General features: G+C 34.9%; 2 protein-coding genes across 2 annotated transcripts in view; one reads left to right on the top strand and one right to left on the bottom strand.

Moving 5' to 3' along the window:
* The first annotated feature begins 167 nt into the window (after window positions 1-167).
* On the top strand, window positions 168-1,549 carry mtrm (matrimony). The gene is made up of 2 exons (XM_017625969.1): window positions 168-226; window positions 842-1,549. Exons 1-2 carry the CDS (start codon window positions 168-170, stop codon window positions 1,359-1,361), a joined length of 579 nt encoding a protein of 192 aa, XP_017481458.1. The 3' UTR covers window positions 1,362-1,549.
* Window positions 1,550-5,028: 3,479 nt separating this feature from the next.
* The window catches only part of Tsp74F (Tetraspanin 74F), a 7,857-nt gene continuing 2,369 nt past the window's right edge, over window positions 5,029-10,516 (bottom strand). Inside the window, exons 2-6 of the mRNA XM_017625970.1 lie at window positions 8,110-8,196; window positions 7,767-7,958; window positions 5,760-5,855; window positions 5,398-5,694; window positions 5,029-5,328 (exon numbers count right to left, since the gene is read on the bottom strand). Of these exons, the coding sequence (XP_017481459.1) occupies window positions 5,281-5,328; window positions 5,398-5,694; window positions 5,760-5,855; window positions 7,767-7,958; window positions 8,110-8,196 (720 nt within the window). The 3' untranslated portion in view covers window positions 5,029-5,280. The remainder of the gene's footprint in view (window positions 5,329-5,397; window positions 5,695-5,759; window positions 5,856-7,766; window positions 7,959-8,109; window positions 8,197-10,516) is intronic.

Raw genomic sequence — 10,516 nt, 5'->3', positions numbered from 1 at the left:
CTACAAGTTTTCACGTAACCGTCGTAAATAGTTTCGAATTACAAATTTCCAGTACTCGACCAATGCGTGCAAATACACGTTAACTTTGATTTTTTTCTTCAAAATTCTACAGCTCAGAGCATTTTATGGTATAATCTTGGTCAGTGATAGGGTTTCCTCTGAATTGAATGCTCTACAAAAGTGTACATTACGGCGTAACCCTAACTCCCATCAGCGAGGTAGTACGGTTCACTAAACCCAATTTTTTCATCAATAACAAGAGCTAAAGAAAAAATTATAATGGCAAACTTTTCAATTTCCTACAAGAAGGTTCTAGAACACGAAATCGCTAGCATTGATATTTCCTGATATATCGGGGTGTATGTTACGTAGTCTCTACAAAATTTTCAAACCAAAACCTGCTTTAACCTCTTTCATTCGGCACCCATATTCTGATACATACATTTTTTAATTAACTAATTGCCGTAATTCCAGATAAATTTGAATTTTGAAACATGTGGCAACACCAAACCCAATTCCATTGGTAGCCTTCTTTTTTCTGATAATTTAACTTATTAAACAATTTGAATTTAATCTTTTAAACAGGTGGCAATCTTTTGAACACCTAAAAAATATTGTTAATGTTTAAAGTAAAGAGTTCTTAACACGCCTTCGGTGTCAAACTTTTTAATATTTCATAAAACTTGTGTATCATTTAATTACAATCTGAATGTTCTAAATTTCTTTCGTGAAACGCCCAAATTGTGATATATATCTCAATTACCTAATTGCATAGAAAATGAAATATCGAATTTTATTTTTTAAACAGGTGGCAACCCTCCTACATGTAGTTAAGAAATAAAACCCAACAGCAGCAGCAGCAACAACAACCATGCCAGAAGAACTTCTCCAGTTCACATTTTGTAAGCGACTCACCGCCAATCTTCACTTTAAATTCTACCACAATTTCGGATACAGATTTCAGCACTGAAATCGCAAGTCCCGATAGCGCAGCAATACTTGGGAGCTATGGCAACAACAACAACAGTGGCAGTAACAGCAATAATAGCAGCAGTGATTCGGATAAATTGAATAGCAGCAACAATGCTACATTCACGAACAACAACAACAACAACAACGGCAATAATGCTTCAAAAAATCTTAGCAACACGAATTTGCTCGATCGCACCATGAACGTGTCGACTCTGTTGCGCAGCGTCGGCCTGGAGCAGTACGTGGAGGCGTTTGAGGAGCAAAATTTGGATTTGGAGCAGTTCTTGAATATACGCACTGAGGACTTTCAGCGCTTGGGCGTGACCAAAGCGAAGCATCAGCAAAAACTTTTAGATTTGCTAAGCGAATTAAATGGCGCAGAAATTTAGTTTTCGTTCTGTCTTTGTTTGTTGTTTTTATTCAAATGTGTATTTCGAGATGCCATGATCTTGTGCCTAACGTTGATCGTTTTCGCTGTTACCTAGAGCGGCAATTTTCGCGCATTAAATAGAGCTTTTTTTAGTATGTATTTTTTATTTGGTATTTATCTATATATATGTATGTATATTAGGGTGCCTCAGCACAAAAAAAAAATTAAATAAAGATTAAATTGATTAAAACTGATATTTTTTTAAGTCGGTTTTTTCTTGGTGTTTATATTTGCGGAATTCTTTATATAAAATATATTAGAGTGCCCACATAAAAAGGTCGCGGTTTTCTAACCGGCAGTATGAAGTTTATTAGATTTCAAGATTTCCAACAGTAGGTCTTAAAATATAATAGATTTTAAATTATACAAAGCACTCAATATACTCAAGAAACTGTGGGCCAAATATAGTAAAACTTCGTTTTAGGTTTTACTCTCTTATGCCAGGATTCTTTTTTTCAAGGAATTTGTAGCCTCAAAAATATAATTTATTCCAAAAACTATTAAAAAAAAATGTTGAATAACAATATGGGTACCAAGTGAAAGAGAAAATTCTGCAGAATTTAAAAAATTTTAATTTTTTGGCTCACACGGCCGAGTAGGTATTAAAAATGCCTTTATAATTAATTTTACTTTTTTAAGGTAATAAAATAAGAAGGACGACTCGAATTCTGGGATGCAATCGAGTGTATATTAGTCCTTAACATATAATTTTTTCAAAAATAATGATTCCAAAATTTCCAGGATATTCAAGAATAAAATTTTTATAAGACATTTGGAATACCTAATCGGCCTTATACATTAAGAAATTAAGAAATTTACGACATTCAACAATACGAAACTTACAATACCGTTGTGAATCCCTCATATATTTAATACTTATTCAGCTCCGCCCGAACTTAGACTTTTTTACTTGTTGTGTATAAAATGTACTGTCCCACGGTTTTATGATGGAAAAATAGTACCGATTTTTTTTTTTTTTTTTGTATTAAAAGGTTTTATTTCTAAACTATATGTAGGAGGGCTGCCACCTGTTCAAAAACTCAACTCAATTTATCAGTTAATTGAAATATGTAAGGCTTAAAAAAACATTTTTCTCCGAAATTTTTTTCAAGATTTGAATTTAAATTTACATCTAAGCTTTTTTCGCTCGGATTATTTTGCATACGAAAACTGTGTCATTTTGTTTGAGAATGGGTTGGTTCGCCAAATGTGGTAAAATCTGAAAATCCACATTGCAAATTGAAATATTTTCCTATTGCATCTCCAATTGGCTTCCAACCTTAAGTTTCATTGGGTGAATTCACCACAAACTTGAACAATCGCACAGGTGTCATTTACACTGATTTCAGCAAAGCATTTGATATCGCATTCAATTCTCATATATGTACATACTTGATCAAATTGATTTCCGTCCAATCTTGCTGCTTAATTAATGGGCAGGAAACAAATCATATAATATATAATTCTTGTGCTTAACAATAATTTATTTGACTTTTATTTATTAACCAACTTTGTAATTGCTACTAGTACATATTAAAGATTTAAAAGTAAGATTACACAGGACGGATTAATTATTAGAGAATAAAAGCTCAAAATACATTTTTTGAATTACTGCTGCTAAATTAAGATATATATTTTTTAGGCATTCAAGTCTTTAATCATGGAAAAAACATTTATTACATATTGGGTATAATTGGATGGAATACATTCGCCAGTTGATAAAGCTTAAGTACTAAAAATATTATATATAATGAAATCTAATTTTGTTCAATTGTACTATTAACGAGTTTATATAGCATATGTAATAGTTGTATAGTAGGGTGATCCTTAAAATAGCAACAGCATGGGGCACCTCACCAAAATAAAAAAGTGCGGTCGCGTAACAGCGTTTGAAAAAATTTTAAATTTTTAAATGCAAAAATTAGACGAAATTTTTAATTAAACCAACTATAAATAACTCAGCAAGTCCATGAAAATATATGAGTAAATTCCAGTAACTTGTCAAATACATATATCACATTTAAAGTAACAAACTTTTTGAAATTTTTGCGATTTAAAGAAAAAACAAGGGTTTCAAAAACTAAAAATTAAAAAAAAAATTAATTTTTCGTTAATATCTTTATTTTGTACGTAGAAAAAAGAAAAAGAGATGCCCCATACAAAATTTAAATGTTGATATTTTAAGGACCATCCTAATGTGTACCTATTATACATACTACTTCTTTAAATTTTTATTTTTTTTTTAAGTAGCTAAAATATGAAAGTATGTAAATTTATGCATATTGAAACTTAACAAACTAATAAACCTTACACAGAATGGGGCTTAGCGCAGAGTAGCTGCTTTTACATTGTACATTTTTGCAGCCTAAAAGTATACAACGGATTTTTGAAATTAGAAACAAATTTTGAAAACATTTTGTTTTGCATTTTCAATCAATTTCAAGGTATTAAGTGATTCCTTTCCATTTTGAAAAATCATTTATACACTTCTCATACGAACCCCCTAAATTTAAGTACATTTGGACTTACATATACGTTTTCTACAAATAAAAATAATTACATATTCAGCACGCCTAATAACAATGCCAAGAGTTACTAAAGTACATATACATTGATATATACACCCCGTGTCATAATTATAAACGCACTACAATTGGACAAGTTTTACGAATTTTTTTTTTTTGTTATTTTATTTTACTTTTTTTAACAAAATATATTTTATTCTTTAACAAAACTGTATATATCCAAGTTACAAACTTTGTGTAATATGTAAGCAAAATCAACACCCTTTGGTAAAATTTCAAGCTTTTAAATTAGAAAGGTTTTGAGTAATTCGATTTCTTAGAAAGATTTTGGGTACGCAACATTGTAGCTAAATAAATTTTAGTACAATAAAGTGGATTTTTGCAGTAGATAGGACTTATCATTGAATTTTTTTTTTATTGAAGGCATTGCTGTTTTTTTTTTCATATAAAAATATCGTTCAACATGCTTCGTATGGAAGAAAATTACGGACATCATCACCGACAAAAAATTTCTAAAATCAACAGTAAGTGCCAACTACTTTTAACTTCCACTTTATTAACTAAAATTGAATGAGCTAAAAAACTGCATACTCCGAATCGAATGAAAAAGCTTGAAATTTTACCAATGTTTCAAACATTTTTTGAACAGTTTTTGTTAAAGAATAACCTATGTTTTTATATAAAGAGCATAAAAATTATATAACAAAAAAACAAATTATTAAAACTTGTAATTTTGTGGTGCGCTTATAATTATGACACGGGGTGTATATTTTTACATTCACTTACAAATTCGAAAATAATACTTTCTTTTTGCTTCAGTTGCTATTTACATATATCGCAAATTTTAACAGGCAATCAACGTAAATTATGAAAAATCCAAAATTCAATGCCTTGAAATTTATAGAATTTTTTAAAGAACTAAAAACTAAATGAAATTGAACGGTAAATGGAACAAGAAACAAATATTTCGTTCATACTTTTTACAAGCAAACATTTATAGAGTTGTGTGGATGCATAATTTTAGGCGTCGCAGGTAAAAGGCGCCAAATTTTGTTAAAAAAATTCCGAATTTACGGTTTCTTGTGCGATTGCGCATATTTCGTACAAGTGTATGTATGTATGTATGTATTTTGTGTATGAATTTTGACATGCGTGTCCAACAGCAAATGCAATGCATTCTGCAGTGACGCCTCATCGATTAGTTTCGCTGCTGGGTGTATGTGTCTGTGTTGAAGTGTTTTTGTGCGTGTGTGTATGTAAGCGCTTTAAATTGCTAATCAGTTTAGTTATGTGCTTGCTATTATTTCTGTCCTCTTCTACATCATTTTTTTCACGCCTTCCCAACGCCTTTCCCTATTCAATCATATTAAATAGCAGACATGAGAATATCATGCCAAATATCTGTAAATAAAAATCAAAAAAAAAGGATCAGCTAAATTGCTTCAATTAAATAATACCCACACTACTTACCATTAATATGGCCACCGCTATTGCCGTGCCACCAATTAACGCCGCATGATCGCGTATGAAGTTTGTCGTTACATATAAACAACCCTGACTATAGAGATTGGTTATCGTTGGAAAGATGCTACAGTCTTTGCGTTGTCCACCAAATAATTCCTGACAACACGACTCCGGTACGGGTCCATAACGATTCCAATCGTGCCAAGTATCCACACCGCAGCATTGCAAGCGCTCTTGCGTCTGATCCCAAGCCATGGTGACATCGCGACGGCTTCCATACAGTGCCATGGTGGCGCGCATTTCCTGAGGTAGAAATTTTAATTAATATGAGGTAAACAAAAAAAATGAATTCATTCAGGGATACTTACCTGTCGCATCGTCTGCTGTACGCGTTCTCTGAAGACATAACCCAGTATGCCTCCGATTAGCATCGTTACAAACACCAGCGCAACGATTATGAAATACTGAAATTTAAAGAAAAGAAAAGTCAGGTTATTTTAGTGTTTGGATAACAGAATGAAAGATTTTTATATTACAGGCATGTTTCGATTTTGCAATTCGAAAATGGTTTCTTCATTCGGTCTCGCTGTAAAGTTATACTTAATATCGTGTGATTAGGTAAGAACTAAATATCTCTTTCGAAGCTACATCATCAATGAACATGCAAACCGTACAAAATTTATAAAATTTCCGTGCTCATAACACCCGCCGTCCAGGATAGTCTATCAATACTTATTCTGGCAGCCAAGCTGTTATTAAATCTCTAAACTCTAACTGACCAACGTCCATATTAAACAAAGAACGCAGATGGACTCTCAACTTGCTGTCATCAAAATGCTCTTTGACTATTGTATGGTTCACTGGACACAGAGACATTCTTGACAACTGCATAGCCGACAAGCTGGCAAGAACAGGGATGGAAATATCCGATGTATGCTCCTGATGCAGGCATACCTGTAACTCCTGGAAAATACAGATTAAAGGATCAATTCATAGAGAAGCTGAATGCTAGGTGGGCTGCGAAAACCACCTGCCATCCTACATATCAGGCAAATTGATGTAAGCCATCGGTAGCTCCACTCGGCTCCACCGCTCTTCTCTCAGATTAGCAGTCAGGGTACTCACCGGACACTGCCTAAGGGGCACGCATTGAAAAAAGTTGGGATAGCCAACCAATGATTTTTGCCGTAGCTGCAGGGACGAGGGAGAGGTGGAGAGCATCGATTTTTATCTCTGCCACTGCCCGCCGTAGCCAGAAAGCGGAACCAATTATTCAACAAGTACTTTTTAGATTGCTAAACCGGCCTGTGACCGAGTAGTTAGAGGTCCACACTACCACTCCGTAGGACCTGGTTGCGATCCCTGGATTCATAAAAAAGCGTGTGTGCCTACAAAACGCCATTCGCGGGAAGCATTGATATGTTGCTTCCATCTGAAGAAAAGTGCAGCAGGAAGTCATCGGCTGCTGTGGGAAGCTTACGGAGAGCCAGCTCCATCAAGTAAAACCTTGAGGACTGGTTTTGAGATTTCAAAAATGGTGATTTTCACATAAACAACAAGGAGCGCGCAGGAAGGCCATCAACGTTTGTATACGCCTTATATTTAGCTCAGAACTTACATCATCAGATTACCATTTGTTCTAGTCGAGATTACCATTTGTTCTGGTCGATTGGTCTACAAAGACAAGCAGTTTTATTAGCGCAGTAGCCATGGATTGGCTGAAAAGAGGGAAAAGTTCATAGCTATCGATACCAATTTCATGCGCACTGCCACATTGTATAATCCAGGCTCGATTCCTAGTTCGACCATCTAAACAAAGTCTTTTTTTTTTTAAATACCGGTCGGCAGGCTTGCTTTCCTCTTAATGTATTTTTGCTGTGAAAACTTCTCACAGAAAACCATCTGCCGTGCGGTTCCTCCATTTGATTTACGACATGAAAGCGCACACCCCAGATGGGAGGAGAAGCACGAACAATCACTCTGCGTAAAATGTGTGAAGCGGCAAATGGTCATCCAATTAGAAACGCCACATGAAGCCAAGTTCCTCTCCACTTGAACTTTCCATCGCAGTGGTTCTGAGTTGAATACTTTAAGAGCGGGAGCATCGGTGCCCATTCAAACGACTTGGCCAAGCCAGCTCAAGTAAACAAAATTCACAAACATAAAAAAGACAGTTACAGTATAAAGCTGTAGGTTCCTTCATTTGCTTGAGACCACACAAAATGGATGGGAAATTCGACAAAATGCTTACAAAATGTGGGAGCGCGAAATATGGGTACTTTTAATTTTTTTAATAGAAACGGACCAAAAATCTCACTTGTTTATTTTCGACTTTAGCTATGCTTAATTTATATGCATATATCATTCGAACTTACCGTTAACAGCAGACATTTCACTTCTTTGCCCGCGCCCACACAACCCAAAAACGAGAGTAAACAAATCGCTACAGAAGTAACCAATAAAACGTAAACTGCACCCGAGAAGAGATTTGTACCCAACAATTCGTTCATGAAACTACGATCGACGAGGGTCCATAGTGTGAGTGTGAAAACAGTGGCGCCGCCAATCTGAAAACCAAAAGAAAGAATTAAAATTACTACAAAAAGTTAAGTAAATTAAATGTGATATAATTTCAAGATTGAAGGTTTCTTTAATTAAGGTCACAATAGAGATGCGAGCAATAAGAAATTTTAGTTATTAAGTTTCATTTCTACTCACAAATATTATGAAATTCGATATGAAAAGACTGTACTTGACGAATTGCCCGCAGCAATCCATACGCGAACTGAAACCCATGTCGTCGTCCTGCAAAAAAAAAATATAAGATAAAAAGGTGTTATAAAAGGTAAAGAAAAAAGAACGAAATTTTGAAAATAAAATGCGCTACTTTACGCTATAATTAATCATTAATCAATAAATTGTCGCCGCGCGTAACAAATCGTGCGTGTTAAAAAATGAATGCCAAATAAATTAGACTGATTGGCACGAGAGAACGGCGAAGAAAAAAATACTTTGCGCGCTTAAGTGCTAAATTTAGCAACTTAAATTGTTTCGCAAGCCATAAATTGAGCGCTATAAAACGACTATTATAATTTTATTTTATTTTATTTTTTTATCCATCTAAGCCGTCACTTCAGTCACGCCAGATTTGTCGCAATTGACTGGCATTAAAATTTATAGCATTCGCAAGCGCTGCTGAAGTGTCGAAGAATCAAAAAGAAAAAAGATAGGAAAATGGAATAAAAAATAAATAAAAAATTTAGCAAAGTTACTTAACGGCTACAAGCATAATAATGTATTCTATAAATTACCAATATCCGTCAATATTGGAAACTACACTTGTCAGCAGCAAGTGCTTGTTATTTGTACGTAGACGGATATCGGAAACTGACAGTAAATACTTCAGCTGTTACCCATAAACTCATCGGACAGCTGCTACCATGATAAAAATATAGTAAGGTAGAACCGCTGAGAGTCACTTTTAAAATTCTTGACGTTTCCAAGCAATTTAATTTTTAAATTTACTCACAAACTCACACACACATTTTCATTTTCAATCTCAAGCAACAACAATTTCGAACAATTTCATTTTTTTATTTTCACATTTATATGATTTTAAAATGTTGGCAAACTTCAAAAAAAAATCATGGCCGACAAATTGAGAGAACGGTTATACCTTGCTATGTTTTTATCATGGCTGCTACCAAAGCCCGTTTCCGGATGTTCGCGCATACATCCTCAAGCCCATACTGAATAGTGATATGTACATATTTGTTAAAAATCAGCGCTCATAGCTAGGCAATTCCCATCACAACAATGATACCCACTTAAACTGCTAGCCGTAGTGTTGAGAGTTCAATGGCTGCGCAGACGCCGCTGGATATGTAAAAAATATATCTATTTACATGTTTGGTTTATTACAATTCTGTGTGTGTGCAGCCGTGAACAGTTAAGAATTTATTGTGAGTCACTGCAGCCGGAATGCTATGCGTAATTATAATTCCAAAAGTCAGTTAAGCTGACATTAAGTATCGCCTTTTTTGGTTCAAAGCATTTGTAAAAATTGGCTCACATTAAAATTATAAACAAGATGAGTTGATCGGTTTTTTCCTATTGCTTAATTGCGTGGGATTCCCTAGTTTTGAATGTGTATTCCTTTGTTTGTTAAAAATTAAAGCCATATAAATTTCGACTACGCTCAGTTGGACTGAAATACCTTTTGATGAAGCGAGTAGAAGAATTTTTTTTCTGTATAAATACCTGAATATTTTATGTGCAAATAAAGACTGTTTCTAGTCGCTAGATAGGTTCTAGGTAAGATTCCATACGATCCGACTCGAATGAATCACTTTTTTTTCTCTTCTGCTGTATACTCGGTGTTTAGGTAGATGGATAGATAAATAGATATAAATGGAGTAAGCTACTACTAGGCATATTGTGCATTCATCTTATCACAACACTGTATATAGCCTTAAAAGCTCTATATATTTTAGAATAGATCACCGGGGTAGGGAGTGTTTGTACTCTTCTCGTGACCACAGATGTTCTATGCACCTCTCCATTCTCCGTGAAACGGTCTCGCACCCCAGGAGTCACGAAAGCGACATAGATCACTTGACCAGCTCACTAGGTTATGCAAGTGGCCTCTTAGCCCACAACGATCCGTTAAAATACCTGTTTATGAGAAGCCTGTAGCTCTTTAGATTGTAACACCTAGCAAGCTCTTAGCTTGATGGTGACCTCTGGTGTTTCGCCAATGCAGTTCCCTCAGTTTCGTATTTTCCTTTCTGAGTGCTTCCTTTAACGTGTGAGGTCCTACAGCACGGAAGGACTCAGGTTACAAAATGTGAGGTAACGTTCAGTACAGACGTGTTAGAATCACAACGTACCCGAGGTCTGACTGGCACTTATGATAACCATTTACTCACTGGAATATTTTCGCTGACGTTCACGTCCGATTGGAATATAGTTGGGATTTAGCCCATTGCAACTACTATGCTTGATCTGTGCCCAGATGAGTTATGAGAATTTCAATGTTACGGGATAATGCCACTTTCTTTTTTCCACAAACCTCCCGGATGAAATTCGTAAGAGATCGTTTGGCTGCCAGCCCTATTCCAATGTT

Source organism: Rhagoletis zephyria, unplaced genomic scaffold (assembly GCF_001687245.7).
Source record: "Rhagoletis zephyria isolate East Lansing unplaced genomic scaffold, Rhagoletis_zephyria_1.1 Rzeph_scaffold_04347, whole genome shotgun sequence".
NCBI lineage: Eukaryota > Metazoa > Arthropoda > Insecta > Diptera > Tephritidae > Rhagoletis > Rhagoletis zephyria.
Note: the sequence above shows the minus strand (reverse complement) of the source record. Positions and strands in the feature narration are given on the sequence as shown.

What these genes read in the sequence shown, in the direction of transcription:
- mtrm (XM_017625969.1), top strand. Translation starts at nt 168, where the DNA reads ATGCTCTACAAAAGTGTACATTACGGCGTAACCCTAACTCCCATCAGC. An exon ending in CCCATCAGCGAGGTAGTACG is followed by an intron (nt 227 to 841) that starts GTTCACTAAACC and finishes GTTAAGAAATAA; the next exon opens with AACCCAACAGCAGCAGCAGC.